Raw genomic sequence first — 26667 nt, forward strand, 5'->3', positions numbered from 1 at the left:
GCTGCACTTTCACTCCCGGCATCACTGAGCACCGCGCTGCAATTGTATCGCCAAAACTCGTCAAGGTAGTCAGCGGCTGTTTGTTTTGAGTCTGAAAGCAGAGTTTTGATCTGTCCGAGGCTCAACCGTCTGCTTGATACCAAAAGCACTTCAATAATTGAGCGGCCTCTTGATCGCATTTTTGTTTCTCATACTTGCCGACACAGTCGCTATACCCAAAGCACGTTGAATAATTCAGCACATGCTCAGTGCTTGTTGTCCTACTGAATGATTCATGAGGCTGAGCGGTGCCTATGGAGAGTGGGGGGATCTGGACGGTGAGTGCCATTGCAATGCGCCAGACTAAAGAGCACAAAGAGCGGCAGATTTAAGACGGGCAGACCCAAAGCTTTGCCTGGAGCTCGCTGAAGGCGGTCTGCCATGAGTCCTGAGTGAGAAAGCAACAGCGGTAAAGGGACAAAGCCGACAGACTGAGGCCGTGACCTCTCTTCAACTCATACAGTATGTGTGTACACCGCTGCCTCCGCCAAGGTCAGACTCATCATCCCGTCTCAGGATCAGTCTGAGTTGACAGTTTGATTGAACATGACGGGGTCACCGGTGGTTTGCTGAAAAATGTTAAACTTTTGGGACGTTCAGGTGAAGTTTCTCGTAATTCTTCAGCGTTCTCTTGGAGGAAGAATATGTTGACTTTGGCCAGGAGAGCAAGAGGAAATACTGCTTGTATTTGAATGAATCTATCCACAAGTGGACGAATCAAAACTGCTTTAAATTTGTTCTTCGTTGTCTTCATCTTGTCAGCTTCTACTGATCTGTTCATTTCTAATGGGGTTCATCCTGCTGACTGCCACTGAAAATCACAGCACCGTCCTTTCTGTCACCTCCTCCTCACTCTTTTAGACTGTGTGACTTTCTCACTACTGTAAAACGCGGATTTCATAAACCACACTCTAAAATCCCTTTTCCATTTTATACAAAGTTTGTGTGATTAAGCGTTACACTTAAGGCCCAGGTAAAAGTCCAGCTTGGGCCATGAGATGTTCTGTGTGGAGTCTGCATGTTGTCCATGTGCTGTTTTGTTTATTCTGGTTTATTTCCAATCACAAAAACATGGGTTTGAGCTCATTTGGTGACTCTAAATTGTGAGGTGTCTGTCTTTCTGTTAGATGACGCTATAGAAGATGGACGTATGGACTGAATGTGACAAGATGTTTAACGACGAGTATATATTTGAATAAATCTTTGATCTATGGATAAACTGATGAAGAACAGGATTTATTATGAGGTTGTACATATAGTTCCAGTTCATAGTCATTTTAATTTTTTTTTGGCTTATCTAATTAATTCATAAACAAGGTTAAAAGTCGAGGCAGAACTTAAGTATTGTTTTTTTATGTCATTTTTTTCCTCTATTAGTTGATCTTCAAATATGTCTGTGACTAATTCTGCCCATTAAGAGGTGACAGAGACTCTACTTGAACTATTCTAAGGCAGAACTCCGAATCGACTAAATCACTCCCCCGGGCACGATGTTCAGGGAGCTTCACCTGGATGTCTCTGTACGTCAGCAGAAGGTTGATGACGACATCCACTGAAAGGCACTCCACGTTGTCCAGCCGCTGCTGGATTCGGTTCAGCTCGGCCGCCAGCTCCATGCCGGTGTACAGCTCCCGAGCTTTACGGATCTCATTCAGAATCGTCTCTCGGAAATACTGACTGGAATAGGGGGGGAAACAAACAGGGAGATCAGCTTTAGATTAGAAGAGGAAGAAAGAAGAAAGGATATTTTATTAATCTCGCTGTGGAAATTCCTTTTTCTGCATTAACCAAACGTATTTCTTGAATTTCAGCCACATTAAGGCGCTCCGGGGAGTTGATGGGGGTCAAGGGGTCATGCTCAGAGACATAAAATGGTGACATGTCTCCTGTTTGATTCAAACCTTAGATGATACTGCAGCTTTAAATGCATTGTGTCATAAATGTGGGTTCTTTTAATAACAAACTAATGTTCCGTGTCAGAGTGTGTTGAAGAAAAACACTATCCGTGAAAAAAGTGGAATTAACACCTGACAAACCAGATTGTTTGGAGGAGTATAAGATGTCCTTGAGGAACAATTCAAACATGACTGGAGTTAATTAATTTCCTCCGATCTCATAGTTTTACATAATTTCTAATCACTCCCTGGTGAGACTTGAACTGCTTTCCTCTTGATTTAAATGAGTTCACAGCAGAGACGTCTGAATAAATGTTGATTAAATACTGAACTCTCGTAAACTGTAGTCCTATTTGATGTCCTTCATGTCTACTGCCAGTAACATGGACTAATAAACCTGCAAATAAGTACACATATTCAAGAAATATTTTTTTTTTACATTCAGAATTCTGCTTTATAAATTTCAAATCTGAAAGGCTATTTAGATTTATAATTTTTTTCAAAAGGGTATTCTATTGATTTGAAGAAAAAATTATGGAAAACACAACCATATTCTTTAGAATACACTTTTGGTATTGGCATCAAAAATTCACACTTGAAAAATATCAAAAGACCAAGCACCTACTCCCGATCATTGTCAGCTCCCACTCTCCTTTGTGGTTGCATATCCTTTCAGAGTGCAACAAGGTTACAGGCAAAATGCCAAATAATGACTCAGTCTGCATTCTTTTCAAAAAAAATCAGCTGTTTGGCCCAAAAAATATGAGCCACTGCATTTCTCCAAAAATAAAGAGTGCAACGCCTGAGAGTTAACTTAAAGAGACATGTAGAGATGATAATGCAGATCAAACCATTCTGGGAGTAAAGACATTTCAGGATGATAATCTCGTGTGCTCCCTGTATCTCCATCATAAATGTGCTCATCATGAGTCAAGCGGTACTTGATACAACAAGTTTCATATCATATTCTGCATATTACCATTTTCCTGTTTCTCAGTTTGATGCGTCCTTGCAGGAAGTGACCAGTTTGATGAAAGTGACTCAAGATTACTTCTTCATTACAGTTACTTGTTAGTTATGTAGAAATTACCTGAATCACTTAAATAGCTACTGAAATCTGAAATTGATCGGTGTCTTAAAGAAAGAACTATTTCGTTTAATGTGCTCTTCATTTCCGCCTGTCTCAACGCGTCATAAAGGTGTGCTGTCGTTTGTTTAAAGATGCTACACGTCGTACGAATCACAGCTCCTGCATACAGGATAATGCTATTTATAGTCAGACATCATGAGGCTTTTCTCCAGCAAGTAAACATCATTTTCCATCCAATTGGAATCAGTCTATCCTTGCAATGACAACAGGTTACTTTGAAACACTAAATACAGCTTTTTATGAGTTGTCTGATATTTTAACTCAAAGTTAAAAAGTCCCTTGAAACAATGACATACTCATTTGACTAATTGCATTTAGACATTCCTCACAGGCGTAAAGTTTGATCTAATAAGGTCTGTCACGTCAACTCTCATTCAGCTTTAACAGAATGCATTCAATATGGAATTGGCAATTAATGGCATATACAGTATCATAAATAGCAGTTATGCCCTAAACATAACGTAGAGAATATGCTCATGTATGTTGGTCTCCAGGAGACGCAGCTTTTATCAGGATGCGTGTTTTTCTTTTTGTGCGCCGGCCAAACCTGAGTCACTCCTCCTCGCTGGCTGCTACATCGCCTGTTGGCAGGAGAGGCTCAAGCATTACCTCAGCAACTGAGGCAAAGCAAATGTTTCATTTATTTATTTCTCATTTTTCGAAACGTGGCGCACCACGCAAGTCAAAGTTGAGATTTGAACACGCAAAAATAATTACGGCATGTGAAAGTAGGAGAGAGCTGGATAATGGAGCACTAAGCTGCTCTGCAGCAAAAACGTTCCCCGACCAGGAGCACCGTGATGACTTGTTCCTTCAGCTGTGATCCCTGATTTGAATCAGCCAACGCAGCCTCAGTTTGCATACAGTGAAACCGCAGCAAAGCCACGTGACAGAACCGGTTTTTCCCGGGGTAAGTTTTACCTAAAGGTATATATATACAGGTATAAGGAAACATGTTCACACTTAGAATGAGGCCCTGCGGCATTGATTTTACAGGAACTTCTCATTTATAATAATAACTTTAAAGAGATTCAAGTAATTTACAGTAATCAAACATTTCAAGGTCATCAGCTCCGTGAGGCCGGTATGCTGTTATAACACATATAACAACTAATGTTGGAAAGGTATAAATTTTAGAGTTTATTCTAAGGAAAAAGTGCTGCTAGACAGAAAGTGTTGACAGTTATTTATTTTCTTCTGCCTGGATATTTTCTTCACTGCACCATTCTATTGAATGGAATACTCCGTAAAACTATTTATTGCTAAGATATGAACGTCATTTGCAACAGAGTTATTATCAAAAAGGTTTTTTTTATTTTTTTATTAGGGCTCTCTTCTTATTCCCCTATTTCAGTTTGTTGTGTCAAAACATAACAGATAATTTAAGTTATAGTGGGAAAAACTGCTAACTCTCTGCTACAAGTAATGAGGCTTAAGGTCAGGTGGAGCAGAAGCTTCTATATTAGCTGACAACAAGTACAATGTAAGTGATTCAGAGTCATTAAACCATAACTTCTTAAAGTGATGACTAAACTTTGTATTCTGAGCCTGGTGCCCCCACCAACCCCATCACAAGGTTTTTCTGATTTATCTACCTCATAGAATTCATCAATATATTCCACACTATTGATAAATATGGTGGCTGCTGCCATCCAACAGACTGTACATGTAACTGATGGTGAACTTTTGGGTGATACTATGTTTATTTTTAGCCAACGTCAGCATTTTCTTTCCCCTAGAAATTAGGCTTTAAAACCATAAAACTGGCTTTTATAGATATTTTCTGCAATAATCCAAACCCAATAGGAACAAGAAACCCTGTTTATATTGAGTTAAAGGTGACCTTAAAATCTGTTTTAGTCTACATAACTGTGACCTCCCTGCTGCACTTATCCAACATTACGGTGCCACAGCTTACTCTGTGGAGAAGAAACGACCTTCAAAAACATTTATACTTCTTTGCACACGTATATCTGCAACTTGCCATAATCTTTTTTCATAACAGTGCACAGCCTCATAAATTTTTACTTACGTTTTTATAAAAGTTATATTTTAATTACAGAACAGAAAATTATATAAAAGTTAAAAGTCCATCATAATGAAATTCTATGAAAAACACATATATATACCCAATGTTTAATGGTCGGGTTAGGCCAGGATACTTACTGGGAGTTGGCCTGTGACACTTTGAGCACCTGGACAAAGCGATCCAGCAGCGGCATGCAGATGGGCCCCAGCAGCATCTCGAAGCTGGGCTGCATCAGCTCCGTCAGGCCCTTCATCAGACTGCTCTCGCAGCAGTACACCTTGTTGTGGGGCGTCACCATGTACGGGATGAAGGTGTAGTTAGCCGAGCTCGTCTGTTGATACGGGAGACACAGAAATAGAGAGTAAATATCAGCACGATTACAGAGGAATGTATAGTGCAATGGGCTTGATGTGAGAAAAAGAGTTACAAACAGGATAGAGTAGTCGGTTAAATACTCTATTTAATTCACTTGACTTTGTGCTGGATATTGTCGTTAACAGGTTGGTTAAAGTCTGACAACAAGACTGTAAACAAAACTGTAATGAAGGAACATCTGAGAATGTTCTTATTTGTCTGTGTTTCCTTTTGTATTTACAGCCGTTTAATTCCATGGGCTGTTTTCCTTCTCCTATCTTTATTAGAAAGAAAACGAATTGCCATTCATTAAAAAAGATTTGGTATAGAATGAAGTGAGTGTGGTTGGTAGCTTTATATTGTGAGTATGGTTGTTTTAGTCACGATTATTTCTACATTAAAACCTAGAAAAAAACAAAAATAATCTATTTATCCCCTATTTTAACAAGCGTATTTATTTCTTTAATGGTTTTTTTCTGTGGCCTTTCACAATATGCAATATAATTATAATTTGTAATCATTATTCATTTACAAATCATAATAAATGACCTGCTGCCAAGCAGTAAAAACTAACATTTTTCCACGATGTCTTGTATGCTGCTGCCAAACACCAACCGGGCAGAGTGAGAGTTTTAGTCTGTCTCACTGTACAGTAACATCAACAGTGCAGTACAATAGTATGACAGTCTAACAGTTGGGAGTCAAAGAAATGGTAAGTGGGCTAAATAAATTACATTTATGCTGTTTCATGTATTTGGTAAGACAAAGTGCATGTTTGGTGTTTTTACATAAGGAAGTCAGGCCACTGACTTTATTTTCTATTACTACCAATAACAGGTTTTTTTTCAGTGCAAAGATGCACATCCAACACAGAAAGAAAGAAAGTGTGTGATGGAGATAAAAGGGATGAATTCCTTACCAACTGGCTTCCAAAAAGCACAACAGGTAAGAATAACGCTGCATAGTTTCTCATAGATGACACTATGTTAAAGTGTGAATATTATATATATGTCACATAAGGTTCAACAGTTGTTAATTATGTTTCGTGAAAATATTAGGTTAAAGCAGAATAATGTATTATTGCTTCATTGTAGAGTGACAGGAACAAAGTGCTACGTGTAGTGAGTTAATGGAGATGGAGCCAACACAAAGAGAGAGGTCATTTTTAGATTTACAATGTTATCAACACCAATTTGACCCCGTCTGTCTTATAATTCAGTTTAAATGTATGATGACGCCTTTATCTAGACTTGTGATGATACGAGACCCCGCCAACCAGCGATCGCGTTCCCAAAGAATGAAGGAAGTAGAAAACGTGGCGTGGATCTGTCAGACACTGTGAGTCATTCTGGGCTTTAGCCTCTCAATCACCAGTCGGCTGCAAACCGTCAGCTGAGCATCACATCGGGTCAGTCGCAGTCACACACTTCTTCCCTGTGGCGGCAAGCCGCGCATCTTTATAGTGAGTTTCAGATAGTAGGGAGAGATAATTGTTCTGCTGCTCTCCGTGAGGTTGTTTTTCTTTTTCAAATAAATGTTTGAAACGATGAAGGCTCTTTGCTAAACAAGGTAATAAAAAGTGTAAATGTAGTTTCTGGATCACGGTACTAAATCTCAGCTTTTGGAGGTTGTGGACAATATAAAGGTGGCGCAGTCTCAAATCTCAGTTTTACTCACATCAGTATTGAAAGGCATTAATCATCTCGTCTTCTGGGTAATTTGCTATGAGATACTATATGAAAACATTTGCATGCAGTGTTTTTGTTCTGAACTGTGTGGGGTTTGCATGTTCTTCATTTCTTCACAGGGAATCAGACAATGCACGGTGAAGCCTGTCACAGTAAAGGGAGGAAACACTCTGCCTGGAGGAAGTCTGAGTTGTTTCCCCTGTTTGAGACGGTTTGAGGTTAAAGCTTCACTTCTGATCTGTCTGGCACAAACAGTGGTGTTTATATGTTGTTTTCTCCAGTCAACCAGTCTCAACAGGCAGCAGCCTGGAGGAGAGATCTGCACCAGTGCCGGCAGCGCCATTAGCAGCTGCTTTGCTTTAACCACAAACCCTTACAGCTCGTATAGATCTCACTTGTTTTTGCAGCCTGATGCACAGCAAACTGAAACCTCGCCATTCACCTGATGCTATAGTTGTCTTGTCCAGATGTGGCAATGAGGAACCATTCAATATTGTGTTTGTTTCAGTTTCAGCACAAATAGTCTCCTCCTTTATGTGCTTTGTGCTAATTCCACATGTCTGCACTTTCCGTATCTGTGTTTGTTTTAACGTTGACTTATTCCCCTGCAGCGGCGCTCAAGCTCCTGTTGCGGTGGCCCACCGCCGCTGAACAAACAGAGGAAACACGTGTGTGTTGGTGTTTGCAGACAGCAGCGCGAGAGAGGCAGGAAATCCACGATTGATATCCTCAAGGAACAGCCGAGGTCTTTTCAAGGAGAGCTATTCCTAGGGTGTCAGATGTGTGCAGAAAGACAATGTGTGAAGGCGGCCTGGCTGCTACCCAGCTGCTTTCTGATGACTTTAATATTCAATCTCAGCTGTGGCTTCTCAGAAAGCCTTTGAGAAAAACATGCTGCTGCTGCTGCTGCTGCTGCTGCTGCTGCTGCTGCTGCTCTCACTGCCAAGAGAAAAAAAGGAAGTGAAAGGAAGGTGTGGTGTTGAAACAATGACAGCCATCTGCAGACAACTACTTCCTCCTGTGCAACAGTGGTTCATTACATCACGATCATCTGCTGCTGCAGCAGCGGCGACTTTGAGAAAATACCCTCATTCCTGTCAGGGGTCACCAGACGGGCTGCAAAAACCTGCCGCTATAATTAGCTCCTGTGTGTGTGTGTGTGTGTGTGTGTGTGTGTGTGTGTGTGTGTGTGTGTGTGTGTGTGTGTGTGTGTGTGTGTGTGTGTGTGTGTGTGTGTGTGTGTGCGTGTGTGTACGTGTGATTCAAGCCATTACTGGGCTCACATGGTAAGTTTGTTTTCACAGGCTGATGCATATTTCACAGCAGCTGCGGGGTCACCTGAAGCTAACCTAAGCCAGTCGCTCACAGGTAACCGGTTTCTCAGCAGAAATGTTGGTGACGCCTCAGTACAGGAGCTGCTCTGCCTCCTCGCTCACCTTCACAAACACACAAGGCTGACCTCAGCTCGCTGTTCGCTCTTTATTGTACAAAACAGGAGGAAGCAGCCATGACCTGATCTCTTCCACCTGAGCCGTCAAGCTCTGGTAGTTTGTTCCTATATGCTGTGCCTGCACACACAAAATCAGTTATTAAAATTAGAAAATGTGTACCAACACACAGAGGAACAAATGTCGACATAATTACTGTACAATTACAGCAATTAGACCTACACAATCAGGCGTTAATTACCTAGATTTCAATTTCCAGAGGAGTTATTCAAATGAGCTTCGTGAAAGACAAACAAGACCACAGGCTTTTTGAACAATAGAGAGTAATCAGGTACACTTCCACTAATGTTGGGAGCTAAATCCCCGAACATAATGACACTCGTTTTAGGACCCAAAGCCAATTTGCGGAACTTGTCAGAGGTTCTGTATGCTGTTGAGATTGGGTACGTCCGCAAGTGTTAAGCTTTACTGTAATCTTTTGACATATAAGAGATCTAAGGGGATTCACAACCTTTCCTAGAAGCAATCATTAGAAGCTTAAGGAAACAAAAGGTTGTTTTGTTTTCTTTCTTCTGGGTAATCAGTGGATCTCATTTTCAGTCCATACATGCTCACAGTGTGAACGTCTGTAACAATAGTTTGACCTGTGGTCAGATGAAACTGGCTGAAGGTTCATGGAGGAGGTGGAACCAAAAAAAAGTCCCAGTAAAAGGAGGTACGAATGTGACAATGTCGCACAAACTGTGCAGGAGGCGGAGTTCAAGGAGTTTTTTTTTTATAAAAAATGTGTGAATCCTCATCAAGTTTTTGTCTCTAAGGCCAAGCAGTATACTAAAATCAATGCTGTGGAATATGATCTGTATATTATAAATAAATTATAACATGGTAAAATCACCTAAGAAAACACCTACCGAAGATAAGAAAAGAAGACACTATTAAAACCAGTTTACCAGCAACATTTTAACGTGCAGTAAAACCCCACAAAGCAGACAATGTGCAGAAAGACTGAAACAACAATTTGCACTTCATGCTCAGGAGGAGTTTGTGATTCTCACAGCCTCAGAGGAGCTGCTGAGTCTGTGCACGCTGCCAAGCTGAGTGCCAAAATTTCACTTTGTGGTTATTATAAGAATATGCATATTAGTTAGTGAATTTCTCTTCTGCAGAGCCGATTCCCTCTGCACTCATATGCATGCAATTATGTGTGAACATGAGCATCCACATTAGTTATAATGGTGAACTAATTTCTCCTGTACCCCCTCACACGCACACTGCCATGCAAGGCGCTCGACCTCCGATGGGAGCATTTTGAGGTTCAGCGTGTTGCTCAAGGGCACTTCAACACATGGGAATGGTGGGACAGAGGATAAAGCTGTTAAACCAGGGACTGGAACAAGACTGGATTACATCCAGCAATATGATTATGATCGATGAAAGCCGGAACTCCAAAAGAGAATAAAATACTTTATAATTGTATTAGAAACAAAGACGAAATGTTTAGCTGCTGCAGCTGGAGAGGAAAATGCTAGTCATTAAAAAACAAAAGATAAAATAAACATATATAGCATAATTTACAATTCTCAATTGCAACAGGTCTGCAAAAAAAAGTAATCCTAACTGTGTTATCTTATAACTGATTATTGGCTATTAGAACTGTGAAATGATAATGTATAGGATGAAGAAAAAAAGGATATTGCTGCCTGGAAGTTTATTTCTGAATGTTGGTTTTGTTCATGGCTTGTCTGTAACGCTGAATGGGAAGTTAATTACGGTGCACTTGCATAGAAGAGCAGCAGCTCGATCAAAGGGATGAAAGGAAACGACCATAAACTCAATACTGAAGGCTGAGTGAGCTTTCAGGAGCACGAGGGGTTAGTTAAGGCCATGTGTCCCAGTGCAAAAGCCGTTTCAGTGCATTAACACGAGCGGGACGGTGAGAGAACAAAGACAGCGAGAGCCCATAAGGGAGATCGGTGAGCTCACACCCTCACACTGCGAGTGATAATCAGCTCTGCTCACACGGTGCGAGTCAGTGTCAGAGAACAGTACGTTTCCACCTACTTCCACTCTGGAAAGCCACTTAGTGGAGCTAAGCCTCTCATCTGACTCCTGAGCGTAGACTCCTGGACAACAGTAGGATCCTGCTCCTGCATTAATGACACACCTTCAGTGCGAAAGGAGCCCATTAGCAGGAATTGTGGTTGTTTTATCTTAAAGGGATTAACCCAGGCAAAATTGGCGAGAATTGCTATTTTTGGATCACAAAAGGAGAGATTATAAATATTTTATTATTATTGTTACGTTTGTGTTTGTTGTGTTTAATAAAAATATGTGCAGTATACATAAACACCTGATTCATTTCAGGAGAGGAGGTGAATTTAAATAACTTCATAGGGACCTGCAGTAGGTTCTGAGTCAGTTAAGAACAGGATTTCCTCTGAGGCGGCACTTTTTTTTGCAAGTCAAATTTTCAAAATGCCTTTTTATGCAGATTATGCCAGCCCAGTCACTGTAACTCATGAAACAGCTTTCATCTGAGACTCACTTAAAAACGAAAAGGACGGGGTTTTCCTTCCACAGAGAAAAATCCCTAACATTTATCAGTGCTTCTAAACAAAAGTGGGCCGTGCAAGAGGAAAGCTCTCAGACACCGAGAAAGAAAAACATAAGGCGTCAAGATCGCGTCCTCCCTGCATGTTGTGAAAAAGCATATTCTTTGCACCACATAATGTGAGATGTGCGAACAATGGGTGAGTAATGTGTGAAAGGCAAAGGAAAAGAAAAGCCTTGTGTACTTACAGTGTTCTTCTGGCAAATTATTTCCTGCGAGAAGAGAGAAGAAAATACATTAAGAGAGGACATCATTTTCTTTCATTGCGTCTCTAGACACACACGAGGAGAACATGCAAAATCCACTTGGTAAAGCCACAGAGCCCAACGCAGATTCAAACTGGGGACGTTCGGAGCATGTAAATCCTGCATTGGAGGAGTTTGTTTCAACATTGTTTCTCCAGCTACTGCTCTCAGACACAAAGTATTTACAGGCAGGTGATGGAAAAAACCCCAACTAGATTCACTTTCCTTTAGTTGTTAAATATAAACAGTACAAGTGATCCATCTGCTGTGAGGTTTGAAGAGAGCCCTCTGGCTGACTATTAAAACTTCCGTAGAAGACTTTTATATACATAAACATTTTGATGGATTCATATTTTATTTATGGTTTATTAATATTGCAAATTGCTGAATCCTGTAGTTGCCTGCATTTTCAAGAACCTTTTGAGAAAAGGGTCCATTTCAATGGGCATCCATCCATCCATCTTATATGGTTTCTACAGTTCTGGGTCACAGGGGACTGGAGCCAATCTCAGCCGTCTATAGGTGAAGGCAGGGTACACTCAGTCCATCACAGGGTAAACACACACAGACAGAAAGTCACACACACTCACATTCACGCATTGTGTGCAATTCACCAATAAACGGTACCAGCATGTTTTTTGGGACTGTGGAAACAAATGCAAGCATGGGGAGAGGATGTTTGCTCTACAAAGAAAAAGCCCGGTGCTGATTCAAAGTCATGACCTCCTCACTATGAAGTGAGAGCGCTAACCACCTGCACTAAGGCGAGTTCACTGTCATTCTGGACGATGCTTTCTATAGCTCAACGTGAAACACTTCTGACTGCAGATAACAGGTGATGGGAAATAAAACAAACAAAAAAAAAAGCTTAAACATAATTGGTGTAAATTTGGGCCTAAATACAATACCCCCGCCCTAAAGTGACATTGCAATTCAAATATATAACATTTGACTCCTCCCATTTAATTTACTCTATATTGCAAACAAATGAAAGACCTCAGCAAGCTTCAAATTAAGTGCTCGCGGGATCATCTAACAGCGTCTGAAATCCCCCGTGTACAGAAAATCTGTTGGGCTGTGGCTCATGCAGAAAGCAGCCAGATGTGAGCAGAATGTGGAAAAACCCCTTCAAGACGTTTCTTCATCAGTCCTCAAACACCAGCTACTGCGACAGTGGGATGTGAAACAGCGTGCAGAAAATGTCTTACTGTGTGCACAAATGTGTCCTTCTGGCATTTGGTGGAGGCCATTTCTGTGTTATCATATGTTGATAATAACACAGAATACAAAGTCAAAATGTGATTTTAGGAAGGTTGATGATGTTCTGCGTGTGAAAGCAACTTTATGTTGTTGAGCAGCTCAAAAATAATATTTTCCGGCTTCCATATGCCTCTACCACACAGAGTAAAATAATCAATGATCTTGGGTATTACAATGAAACTGAAGTCATTACATCTTTGCAATAGTACGTAACACAAAGTAGAATTTGTATCTAATGGTCCCGGCAGAATACAATGCAATAACGTGTGTTTGCAAACCGTCAATACTGTATTGATTTGTCACATAAGTACTGTGATGACCCTTCGGATGTCTTACAGTCTGAATCAATGGGTGCTAGTTGCACAGTGCTTTCAGAATTAATCTGAAAAGGAAAAAAGAAAAGAAACACGCACTTGAGAAGTATCCCAACCAGTATGACTCTAGGTGATTAGCAAATAAATTGCTTGCCAAGAAACTAGCATCAAAACTGCTTTTGTTCCTTCAGGGTCAGGGTGTACGTTCTCAAAAGAGCAGCTCTATTAAAAGGAAACCTGTGACTTCTAGTCGGCACTCTTTGTGACAATTAAGCAGCCTGGTGAGATCAGAAGAAACCCTCCAGACAGATGCAGCCCTTCTCAAGTAGGCCGCACACCCGTCAGAATTGTGGATATTGGATGCAGACGACACAAAGAGGAAGCATGTGTTCGGTCTCAGCTTTCACGAGAACAGACAAAACTGGCAGCACACCCAATCTGTGTGACCTTAAAGAAGCTGAGAACGACTATCAGCTCAAATGAACAACAAGCTGATGATTATTACAGGATATATGAATAAATAGTTGTGTTAAAAATGTATAAAGGTGTAACTTATGCAGAATTACTGGCATTGGCCAACGTTTCTCATAATAACATAAATGAAGTAACTCAGACTTAAAGTGTCCTTACACGACACGTCTGGGCTGAAATATTCACATCAAGTTACTCAATGAGCGCCTGATGAAGGGTTGAGAAGACAAGCCTTTCCTGATGATCTACTGTGCATCCCTGCAGGTCGCCTCTCCAGCTGAAGTCTCCGGCTGTCACAAGACTCCTCTCACTCCGCCAGCTCACAAAAAGCCTTCAGTGTTCCTCTGCTAAATGTCGTCTGCAGCAGGCGGTTTCTAGATGCCTTCAGCGTGGGCCTTGAACTCTGTGAACTGTCTGCTCCGCTGAACAGAAGCTACAAGACTCACACTGTCGCTACGCGCCGACACACGGCCACTTTTTCTAGTAAATAAACATTGTTTTCGCATAGCAGTGATTTACGGGTAAATGCTATGAGATTTATCATCGTCTGCGGTCTCTCCTCGTATAAAACACATTTATAGTTTTTTGGAAACTTGCGGAGTAAAGAAATTTTTTGCAGTTACTGTCAGTAAAGACCACCCACATGCGTGTGTGCGCTTTCATACATTAGCTTTTTTTATGTATAGAATATTACAGCTCAGCATTTAAAGTGCCGAAGCAGCTCAATGTTTCTGTTTCAGTTTTTACAATTCTTTCTCTGTTACTATAGTATATACTATAATCTATTCTAGTAATATTTTTTTCAAATGCCATGAATCTGTTCACACTTAACAATTTTAATAAAAATGCAGTATTTTCGACGAAGGGACAATTACTTTCTAAAATGTGCTGCATTTCATTCATAAAGGACCTTTAGAAGTACCTCCGCACTCACAGCATGACTCGTTTTAGATCATGAGGAACTTTATGAAATCTGGACTAAAATGAAACCTCTTTGAAGAAGTCATGGGCTGCACTGTGGCGTCGTGGTGAGCACGCTCGCCTCACAGCAAGAATTTCCTCCAGGTCTGGGTGGGACCCGGGGGCCTCGCTACATGCGTAGGTTGTCTCTGGATATTCTGGTTTCCACACACAGTCCAAAAACATACGGTTGTTGCTAATTGGTGACTCCGTCTCTCTCGGTTTGCCCCGTGACAGGACTGGCAACGGATCCAGATCTCAATCTGCCGAATGGTTTCACCCGTATTGAGTTGGGATAGAAGATGGCTTAATGAATGAAGAGATGATAGAAGTTAGAATGTTTGAGGACTGATACTTGTAATAAAGGAAAACATTTGCGTCACAGAAAAAAAGTTCTGACGTGATTCACAAAAACTACTACCTGCCAGTTGACAGCAACTACTTCTTCTTCTGCCTGTCACGGTGAAGTGAACTGAAGCTGTATAAAAGCTTCACACAGAAGCACTAAGGTCAAGTCAGAGGCTGAGATGACTGCTGATGGTGGTGGATTGTACAAACATATGTACAGAACTTTATTTTTTATTTTTTTTATACACAGAGAGCAGGAACAATGCTATTTACACAATATGAGGAATAAAGATGGGAACGATCAGTCTGTGTCTTTGTAATTTCAAAGATACTATATGGAATCCTGTGCTTTTCAACGCTCTCTTCAGAACACTTGAATAATGTGCAAAATTGAGCTTTGGTTTGACTTGATTGATGAATAAATAAAAACCCTAAATAAAAGCTGGACTATGGCTTTAAAAAGTGTCAAGACTTTCAGATTATTATCTAATGTGTATTTCCTGATTAAACTCAGCCATTTCTTCCCTCTAAATCCAATTTCATGCTGCCCGTGCCTCATCGCGGCCACTGCTGAATGTTTCCCCACACGCATCACTCAACTGATGCATTTATGTAAGCCTGCCACCCAATTACATTTTTTTTGTCCACTTTCACTTAAATATAGTACCTAATCTCCCCCTGTGTGTGTGTGGGGCTGAAGCGATGAGGACAGGGCAAACGGTCCTGGTGCTTGACGTGAGCTCACCTGTAGGGACTGCAGGGAGTCGGAGTTAGTGTCGCAGTACAGGATGATGTTGTTGGCCATGCTGAAGCTCTCTCTGACTCCCAGGTGGTAGAAAAGTGAAGGCTGGCGGAAAGCATCTGTCATCTCCACCACGGCAATATCTGATGGTGAAAAATAGGTGTGCCCGTCAGTGCTCTCCGAGAGATCAGCTGCACTTGTGTCACATTTTATCTGTATGTGTGAAGTGTCAACCTCCTCTGTAAAAACAGCACAGATACAGAGTTTTGCATACATGTGTGACAGTTTGTCCAACTGCGCTTCTCTTACAGTGGGTTTTTTTTTACTTCCCCCTTTCTTTTTTTTGGGACATTTTATAAACCTGGCTGCAGGGTTTTTCTACCACTCAATCACAGGAACATTATCGAGGACAGCCTGATCCGGGGTGATAAAGCCTGTCTTATAGCAGCATTTCAGCACATCCTGAATGAGCCGGATGGATTGAGGTTGTGGCTCGCTGTCGCTATTCTTTATTGACCAGGCTTTGCACAAAGAAGCACATTTCACAGCACAAAAATCCAAGAAGCTGTAAGCTGGATGTTTATTTTTTTTGTTAACCTTGGGTATATACTTGCTTCTGTTGCACAAATGAGTAGAAAAGCAGTCAAAAATATTCAAATAGTTGATTGATTAAATTGCAGATGTGCACAAAGTGCATTTAATTCTGTTAAAGTGCAACTCAAAATCATAGACACAATCACAACACGTTTTGCGTTTTCAAAGAAAGATAAATAAACTTACATTCTCTTCTTGCAGGCTTACGGTGACTAAGCCATAACTACTAATCTGCTTTCATCACATACCTCCAGCTGACCTTATAGCATGTTTTCATCAAAAGATTTCATCATGCCCCCATAATGTGCGTATGGAAAAACAACTACATCAGTAACAAACACGATGACTACTCTTATGAGCATGTGTATGAGCTTCACATATACTTATCGTCACATCAGCAAAGAAGTGCAAAGACAAAACAATAATACATGAATAACAATTGCTAAATTGTAGAAAATAATCCAGACATATATGAGTAAATCTTGCAAGCAATTATGCAAACATCCATCCAGGCTGTTAAGTATTGAACCATGCATCTCATGTGCTTCTATGTATTATAAATATAGTGTATTTGTTCTTAACAGTTAGTCAAGTCAGCTACACAATTACAATCTCCTTTAACTATCTCAAGAGCTGTAAAACAGAAAAAAATTCATCATCGATTTCAGTCTCCATGTGTCTGTCTTTTATCTTTCTGAAGGAGACATACTGTACAAATACAGCAGTGGAGACATAAAGACTTTAATGTGGATCTGCTGGAACTACATGCTTTTATGGGTGAAACGAACAGCTGCTTTTAATAACGCCTCTCCTCAGGTCATGTCAGACGTCCAAGTGGAGCTATAAGAGAAGCGCAGCTTTGAAAAACACAACATTCGCATCAATGAATGTGGCTCGACCCACCTTTTTAACTCCGTCTGTGAATACAAAAACACTCAACCCTGCACTGACTCCAGCTGGACCCATACGTTTTAGCACCAATAGGTGAGGAGGAGTAAACATTGCCTACTGCCACTGGAGCCAGCGGGGCTGCAGCTGAAGGGGTGGAGAGTTCCCAGCCTCTAACAAAAAGCCCACTGCTTGTATTGGCATACCAAACCACTCTGCTGTGGTGGTGCAAGCAGTGGGACTTACACAAAAGAGTGCATTGACTTGTGAACAAACACCATATATGACCCTGCCCGTCTCTCACTTCTTACTCTCAGTCGGTAGCATGTAGCATGTCAGTCACTGATGGTGTTATGGATGGAGAGCTGCGTGTAAAGGTAGGGCGGTACACGGTGTCCCCGAGGCTACTTGGAACTGCTGATAACAATAAAAACAAACCGGCTAAATGGCTGCGCTCCAGTAATAACAGACGAGACAAGCACTGAGATAACGCTTCAACCTGGTTTTTCATCTGTTTCCAACTATTCACCTCGCTGTGTCAACAGGCACATCGCATGGAACATAAGAGTAGATACTCTACAACCCTTCCAACCTGATCTCTTACTTCTAATGGGTTATTTCATGGTGACCCCATTCGACCTGGTGCACCGATACTCGAGGAAAGCACGCAGACATTGAGCAACTGATCCCACATCAATGCCTAACATCAGACGATAGGCTTCTCCATTTTGAATAAGATTTGTTAAATCAGACAGATCTTCTTTCTTACAGGAGCCAATCCCAGTTGGCAAAAGATCCTTTTTTTTCTCGCAAATACTGACTTGAAACTAGTGTAGTGGTATTCTTTTATATACTGTGATGTATAAAGCCAAATACCTCCGGGCCACTGAGTGACAGGCATACAACCAACAAACTTTCTGATAAATTGAGAATTGCCAATTGATGTTGACCTGCAGGGAACAACAAAGTATGTTTTCATAAATAAAATAATTATCAACAACTGCTTTACTGAATAAGACAAAATGTTAAGTCTTTCATTTTACTTTGTTATTTTGTAATTCAAAATGCTAGTAGAAATACTAAATGAAACAAAATATCAATAATACACATAAATCTAAGTCCATGGGCAGTGTGGCACTTTGCATTTTCTTCACTTCACGGAAGGACAACAAGCCCCGAATTCTACTTTTATAAGCAGAGGTGAAGTTGTTCTGCTTCTAACTCCACTATTATCCCCCCCAACAAGAAACTTCACTGTTTAGATTCACCCTCATCACTTTCTTTATTTCTTTAGCAACTTCTCGAGCTGTTCTTAGCAACAGCTAAGACAAAACTCACTGTCTTAGGAAAGGAATCAGAGGTTTCTGGAGTTGGGAGAGATCAACAAGCAAAAACCAGCAACTGAAGATATCACTAAAACTATAAGCTATATTGTCATGTGTTTGCAACACGTGCCACAAGACAAATGTGCCCTCATATGAATTCAACACCTGCGTCTGACAGCTATTTGTGTTTTAAAAGCCATGTAACATGATGTCAATGCAACATGGATTTGTGCATCTTAGAGCTAAAGGATCCAGTCATTACAACACAAGCAATAAAAGCTTGGAACAGCACCCACTCCATCACATCAAATTACCCAATGCCAGAATGTGAGTACTCACAATTGCAATTCACGGTTTATATCAAGCAGTCAATTTATTTCACTACTTTTCTGCAAGCGTGGAAACATAACAGTGCACAGCGAAGCCTGTCAGAGCTGGTGGAGAGCTTCTATCAGTGATGAAGGGGCACGCATCCCATCGTATTCATCATCAGCGCATGCAAATTCAACCAGGAAATGAGTACTTGTCGTTGGCCTCCGAGATTCTCATCATCAACCTCCTTTTTTTCCCCCCTCCAGCTGGGGGAAACAGCTTCACATTTTCTTCACAGCCCAGTAGGCGGAGGACAGGATGTGAGGGATTTTAAGCTCTGCGGCTCGGTGTGGTGATGTGGAATACGTGGAGTTTTGTTTTGTTTTTTCTCTCTGAATGAGCAGCCAGCGTCTTCACATGAGGGTATCCACTTTGTGATTGAGTGCGAGTTAGGTTTTGCACTGTGACGTAAAAGGCGGCGAGGGAAAGTGCACCTTAATCCTCAGTGAGATTGGCCTCTGCCTGACAACCACATGCGAGTTCCCTGTCCGTGACGCATTTGTCTGGAACTACGCACGCCAGCTCATTCAATATTTGGATAACAATAAATATCCGAAACACGACAGACTAGATAGTACAGGAAAAAAAGGAAGCTGTTTTGACAAGACAAACAGTTTGTATGGGATATTTAATCTTTTAATAAGCCTCAACAATCCTGCACACAAAAGCACTTAAAAAAACAAAAAAAAAAAAAACAAGAAACTGTTGGGCTCATTCTCCTTCTATACCTCTTAACTGTCTTGGGCTCACAGCTGAATGTCAACATCCAGACAGCACAGGTTGCCGGATGAATAAAAGATAAGCCGGTCTCATTCCTGTGCTGGCGGTAGACCCCATCAATATTGCATCTGGATGAGATTTTAATGCAAACAGGCCATTACAAGGTAACAATAGGATGCAGCTCGGCTTTTCAGACAGAGAGAAAACAATGAGACGATAAAACTCAGGAGGAATGATTTCTTTTTTTTTTTGTGGTGCTTGGAAACATCACCTGTTTCCTGAGAAGAAGAAAAAAACCAACCAAAAACCAGTTGAGTGAAGACAGACTTTGTGTCACAGGGCTGATACGTCCAACTATATGCAAATATGAGTGCAAGCGAGTCTCGCTGAGCCCAGAGAGTGAAGAAAAGGAATTAGCTCTCATAAGTGCTTTGTCCTCTCAGAAGAAAACCCAGAGAGCTGAACACACTTAACTCCAAACACACAGTGCCATGATGGTGGAGTGTACGTTAGTCCTCTCTAAAAACTATTTCAGTTCAAATTTGTTTTGAGCATGTTGATGAATGATTTTCTGAGTTGTTTACATCTATTTTCCCCCCATTGGAGAATGAAATGATTATCAAGATATAAGATCACTGTGATGCTCAGACTGCCACCCGGAAATGGATAAGCGGGAGAAAATGGATGGATGGATGGATGGATGGATGGAAGATCACTGTTAATAAACTGCAGTGAAATTAAGAATCATGCATTATAATTTCCTGCATGAACCAAACACACACAGCTCTTTATGTACACCATGTTGTTTTCAATGTTTTTGTAGTTTTTCATTAATTTCCTTTATGCAACATAGTTTCACTTTTTGAAATAGATTTTTGCTTTATATATATATATATATATATATATATATACACACACACACACACATTTTGGGGCAGTTCATCAATAGTATTTTGTATGCTGTATTTTGTTTTGGATCTTTCATTGTGGATTTTAGTAGTCGCTATGCGTAATTTCATGTTGCATAATGATGTTATATTCACTTGAGTGGATCCCTGTGACAATAGTGTTTCCTGTTTTAGTGGTTAATGTCGATCCAGAATAAAAAAAAACAAGCATTCCGTTGATTACAGGAATTTGAATTAACAGTCTCATATAACCAAGAGATGAGGAGTATTGTAATCATGTTTCTCTATTATGCAAGAGTCCATTTGGTTGGATACAGTCCAACATAACCATGTTTAATTTAGGAGTTATAAATTAAAGCTGCCACATCGGTAGAAGGGAAATAATAATAATACATTTTGCATACTGCACCTTACAATTTCGTTGTACCTGTCACAATGACAATAAAGACATTCTATTCTCTTTTATTTGCATCGCGCTTTTAAAAACATCAAAAGACGCTTTACATCATGATAAAATCAGCAAGCATAAAATGGAGAAATATCATTAAAAAAGAGCCATAAAAACACGTAAAAGAAGTAGATTTGTGCTAAGTATTAAAAGCAGTTCTGAACAGGTGAGTTTTGATGAGATTTGAAGGTGTTAAGTTCAGTACAGTCATGGATGTGTTGGGGTAGGGAGTTCCAGAGTGTGGGGGCAGATATGGAGAAGGCTTTGTCACCCCAGGTTCGGTGTTTGGCTCTGAGCGGGGGGGAGAGAAGGTTTGCATCAGAGTAACGGAGTTTAGCTGTTGTTTTCATCCATCAACTCTCAATTCTTTTGTATTTTTTCTGAAGAAAGTTCAGACGGTCTCGGCAGATTGGCTCCACCATTTTTTAAGTAAAACTTACTTTGAACTGCAATGATATGTTATGTTGTGAAGCTTTGGTGCAAGTTTGCACAGCGAGGAGCAAAGTCTAATCAGAAGCGAGTGGCATGAGTGACACGGCTGCCAAGCAGCTTGCACAGCGTGCTGTTAAAACCGTGTTGATGACTGGAGTGTGATATTTTGCCACTTTGTGCACAAGCAAAAGCAGCATTTATGCAAGAGTGATTCTAATTGAACGCGTTGTTTGCTGTCAACTGTATAATAAAGCAGGGGCAGCGGAGTGTGGTCGTCTATGAATAACCGTCTCAACGCTACACCATATTACTTTCAAGTAATTTCAACATGATTCTAATCAACATTTGAATGAGTGAGCAATCAAAAGCATGAAATAACTTACAGTTCTCCAGACATGATGTGATTACTCTGTGGCAGTAACTCTTCGTGATGGAATTTAACCATCATCCTTTCATGGAGACAATCTCAAAAATGTTTAAAAAAAAACTGTTGAGGTGGTGAGTGAAACTCAATAGCCTCTCAATGTTTCTGGAGAGCGTTCAGATGTCGTGATTTCATACCAATACATCGCCACAGCTGACAACATGCCAGAGTAACAGCAGTTCTGCGTGTTGACATAAGTGTTACATGAAGCCAGTGGCGGAGTAACCCGAGTACCCAGTTAGTTTGTCTGTTCACAGCCAAAGTTTCCTGATCACACGTTCTCACCTCTGCTGGTGCTGTGATCTTCGGTGTCACCTTAAATCACAAGTAAATTTCGATCGGTCTACACCTGGGAGGGACAAAAACAAACTGGCAAAAAACAAACCAAAAAAAAAAAAGAAGCTCAAACAAAACATGCATAGTGATGAACTGATAATCCTGCTGAACCTCCTACGGCTAGACCTGCTACTGTTGACCAAAACTAAATTGATTCCCCCGCCTACAGCTCAAAGCAGAGGAGGGAAAATAATTCAATACTCTCTCACAGTGTTTGGCTTTCAGCAGCTCTTCGCCTGCTGGTGTAGGCTCCTGCAGGGCACTGCGGGACGGGGGGACGGGGGGGGGGGGGGGGGGGGGGCAACGCATGATGAGCAGCTCAGAAAGTGAAGAGCTGCATGAATTTACAGGAGCTTCTTCTGGTGTCCACTGGGTCCTCTTTATAGATCCTTCTCAGGCTTCCCCCGAGAGCTTTCTCTTGTTTCACGAGCTCATTTCAGAAGAAGGGAAGTGGGATCTGCTCTATATGATAATCACAGCAGGATCTAAATGACACTGGAGACTGCTCAAGTTGATGTGGATTATTTTCAGCAATGCAAAGTGTCAGTCTGCGCCCAGAGCCAAATGGGAAGCATACATTTGGACACAAAGTAATCTATTTTAATGAGTGTGGGAGGCTGAGAAATGTAAACAGTTGCTCTCAACAGCCTTCAGCAATAAACAACACGAAGACTGTGCATCGGCTTTACAATACAGTCCTAGAGCTTTATGCATCATGCACTAATGCATTATTCAAAACAACTTTGCTGCACCCTGAATGATGAATGAACTACAAAAATGAACACAGATTAATTATGAGTGACATTAAATGCAGTCTAACAAGCATAACAGAGCAAACAAGTGAAGGCTTTCTGGAACACAGCTACGACGTCTGTGTTCATAGGTTCCGATACAAAAGTAATGAAGCACTTTTCTCTGTATCTATCTTTTCGCAGAAGGCCTCAAGAAACATCTTTACAGAGAGTTAAATGTAGGTGGGAAATGGCCCATTTGCGTTGACACAAGTGTTCCAGTGGAGGTTCAGGCTATCTGACCTACTTCCCTCCAACCATCAGGTCAATATGCTCCTGCCTCCACACAGCAAAGCAAAGCAAACCTATGTATGTTTACGCTATGGTGGTGTCAGTCAGCAATAATGCACATGTTTTGTTGTTTTCTGTTGGTTATTTTCAACTATATTATCTTTTGTTCATGTTTTTTATTGGGTGGACTTACATATTCCAATTAATTAGTGATTTTGTGAATTATTTATTCACAGTGCTGAAACACCTTTTAATTAAATTGTAGTATTTGATCCAAAAAGCTATGTTTCAATTCAAACAGATTTTGGTAGATGAATCAATAAATAGACTTATTTATCCAATCAAAAATATGCTAATTTACATGTAATGAATTATTCAAAATGAATGTGTAAATGTGCCAGGCCTAGAATAATCACTTGTGGAGATGCACATTCTTTATAAATGTGGCAATATGTCACAGTGAAATCAGCAACCTACAAGATTTATAGCACTGAAGTCTTGCTATAGCAAAGAAACAATCTATCAAAAACAAACGTACTTACTCTTTGTGCTATGTTTGAAAAAATGCAATGGAATGAAATCAAGTGCACATACTGATATCTGGCCAAAACCAATTCTCTTTCAGATTAGATAAGGGCAGAAACACAGCAGTAACTCACAGTCCACCTCCACCGTTCAATACACAGCTCCAGGAAGATGAACACTTATCAAGGCAGTACAGCTGTATTTTTTATATCTTGTTTGACTTTGTTAGAAATATTTCTATGGCATTTCTCTCATTGAGGGTCTCAGGGATCTGAGGACTATCTGAACCAACTATGAGATAAGGTAGGAGACAAGACTGAACATATTGCCAGTCCCCCATAGGGCAAAACAGACAACCACATTTGTGTTCACACCTACAGGCATTTAGAGTTCCCTATAACACTGGAATGTGAAACCAGAGGGGGGACACATGCTTGTCTGTGTTGGTATGATACCTGACTTTGGCCTTATATAAATCAATGCATGTGAAATTGTTATTGCAATACTTAAAAGAGTGTGAAGTGGTCCGTCAAGGGCCAGCTGAGTACAGCCTACAGTTTCACCATAAGGGCCCTAGTGTGTAGGCTGTGTAGGTTAATAAAGCACTCGTTACAATCAATTACATAACTGATTGAGTAACCATGGAGACACCGTGAGAAAACTACCATAGATGATGTGAGTGAAGCCTTTGGTTTCTACAGCAGCTTTTTTCCTTGACGGTTAATGGAGAAGGAGGCTCCGAGGCTCGTGTTAGTGGAGCAGAGTTCACCGGGAGCTTTTCCCTGGAGCTTGGCCCACGCAGAGGACAGACAGGGTCTTTACCCTCCACTGGAAATCATTTCCAACATTAGAGTCTTTTTCCTGTCCCCCCCCCCCCCCCCACGTCTTTGCCAGATTTCCAGGAATGGCAGAAGATTGTTGTTGTGTTGCTGCTGCTGCTTCATGAGTCGTTATGTAGTTGTATTACAAATGGGATCAGCTTCAGCCGCAAATCTAAAGTGGATAAGCCGTATAGATTATGGATGGATATTTGTCTCTGGGCGAGGTAGTGTGATATTTTTACTTGAAATAATTGTTGACAAAACTTTCAGCACGCAGAAAAACTAACTCAAACTGAACTTGATGCTTGTGTAACAAAAGACAAATAAAAGTTATTTCACAAAGTGGTGCAACATCTACTATCAACTCCAAGTCAGATTCAGCTCCATCTGAGGCGTAAACCCCCCAACAAAAGTTAAACAACCAGGCTCCCAAAATACAACCCTGGGAAGAGAGAAAAGGCCCATACAAGCCTTTCAAGAGAGCATTTCTGTCTACAAATACGTCTATTCTCCCAGAGGACAATCTAGGAAATACTAGACAATGGTTATTCAGTGCCTCAGATGCCCTGCCCAGCACAGACATTAATGCTTCATTTATTTTTAGAAATACTTGGGAGAAGAAAAATAAAAGATGCAGGAAATGAGCCCGACCTGCCAGTTGCACCTCTCTCCTGGCAGACTGGTCCTTTCTACCTCAGCTCCACTTTGTTGCCTTTTTAGACTGAGAGTTTACAAACCGCAGCGTAGTGGCCCCGAGGGGGGAAAATAGCTGAGAACAGAATGTGAATTCATCCACGACAGACAGACACGGTGGGAGAAAACCTGTGCAGTGGTGCAAGTTGCCCCAACATGCCGGCTTTGATGTGCTTCCTGCTTCCTTTTTCTGAGGCACAGAATTCACTAGGACAAGAGGGATTTGTGTCGACGCCAAGTAAACAGTGTTCCAACCTTATCTCAGTTAGTTCACATGATCATGTTGAGGCGGGGGACTTCACAAAAACACAATGAAAAGCAGAATAGATGGGTGTGGTTGTCCTAAACAAGAGGCAGAGCTAATAAAAAACGTTGTTAACATTATTGCACTTTACATTTGAAAGCTTTAAGTATAGTGAATACATAGGGGTTGAAGAATTATTTGACCTATTTTGGAATCTAATATGTTGGTCCAGAGTAGGTGTGTACATTAAATAATTCTATTTAGCATTGTTGCAAAAAACAAACAAAAAAAACCCACAATGTTGGTGTGATGAAATTATCTTGTTATGCAGCTTCATTTAAAATCTTTGTAATTGGAAAAAAAGTATCCTTGGCATTGTATTCATCCATTTTATTTGACTTTAGTGGCTTTTTAAAGTCAGCGATGAACAAATTATTATATCATATTTGTGTTTGATCAAAATGACCAGAATCAGACATGTTTATTGTCTTAAATCTTAAAAATGCCTCTAAATCAAAAGAAAATCCTTGAAGCGCTACATATAAAAGGTTAAATGTTTTCCCACAACTGATACATGACGGCATACTTATGTCCTATGATATGTGTTATTGTCAAAAAAATTGTTTCCTCTATAGGATTGTGTTTGGTTGCATGTTTGAAAACTGACACACAGTTTTTATGCTCCTGCTCAGGCTATAACTACCAGGCCTAAGGTCCAGTGCCTCCTGAATTACATCAATTCTAGTTTTAAATTTACACAAAGACATGTGAACGTGGCTACTCAGTATGATAAATATGAATGGGGGTGATTCACGGAGGCAGTCTATAAAATGTGTCTTTTTCAACATAAAAAATACATATATTACATTTTGCAAATGAGAAGGTAAAAGAAAATTAGAAATCATACTGTGATGTTTCATAGCAAAATTGATCAAAACAATGATTGTAGCTGTACATGTAAAAAAAGTAAAAAAAAAAGAAAGAAAGAAAAAAAAAAGCCTCACTACTAAAAGCAGCTGTAAGCGGGTTAGATTAGATAACAACAATGTAATAACAGGTGTTCAACAGATAGAGAGGAGTACATCTCACACAGAAAGAAAATTCCATGTAAAATAAATCAGATAAATCAGAAATCCTGGACGATCCCAGAGCCAGTCACTCCTCACGCAACCTTATCAACATACTGAAACTGATACCATTCATTTCATCCGCTGGTTTCTGGGGATGTTCACTTCCCACTCCTCCTTCTTTTACCTCAAATGAACCCTGATACATCCTCAAAAGGAGTCTTGATGCAAAGCTGTTCTACCGCCTGTCATAGAGCTCTCTGGAGATTTGGCTCAGGGGTTTATAATGTACTG

At 40.6% G+C, this 26667-nt stretch overlaps 1 protein-coding gene across 2 annotated transcripts in view; it reads right to left on the bottom strand.

Annotated features, from left to right (window-relative positions):
• Positions 1-26667, bottom strand: part of map3k5 (mitogen-activated protein kinase kinase kinase 5) — a 68953-nt gene that overhangs the window by 35969 nt on the left and 6317 nt on the right. Inside the window, exons 1-5 of one of the 2 annotated variants that reach the window (XM_080490091.1) lie at positions 21951-22009; positions 15558-15697; positions 11403-11426; positions 5251-5444; positions 1548-1716 (exon numbers count right to left, since the gene is read on the bottom strand). In XM_080490091.1, coding sequence (XP_080346217.1) covers positions 1548-1716; positions 5251-5444; positions 11403-11426; positions 15558-15680 — 510 coding nt within the window. In that variant the 5' untranslated portion in view covers positions 15681-15697; positions 21951-22009. Of the gene's footprint in view, positions 1-1547; positions 1717-5250; positions 5445-11402; positions 11427-15557; positions 15698-21950; positions 22010-26667 lie in introns of those variants that run through there. The other variant, XM_080490090.1, reaches the window with a different exon arrangement.

The sequence above is a fragment of the Lipophrys pholis genome (genome assembly GCF_963383615.2).
Source record: "Lipophrys pholis genome assembly, chromosome: 21".
Taxonomy (NCBI): Eukaryota; Metazoa; Chordata; class Actinopteri; order Blenniiformes; family Blenniidae; genus Lipophrys; species Lipophrys pholis.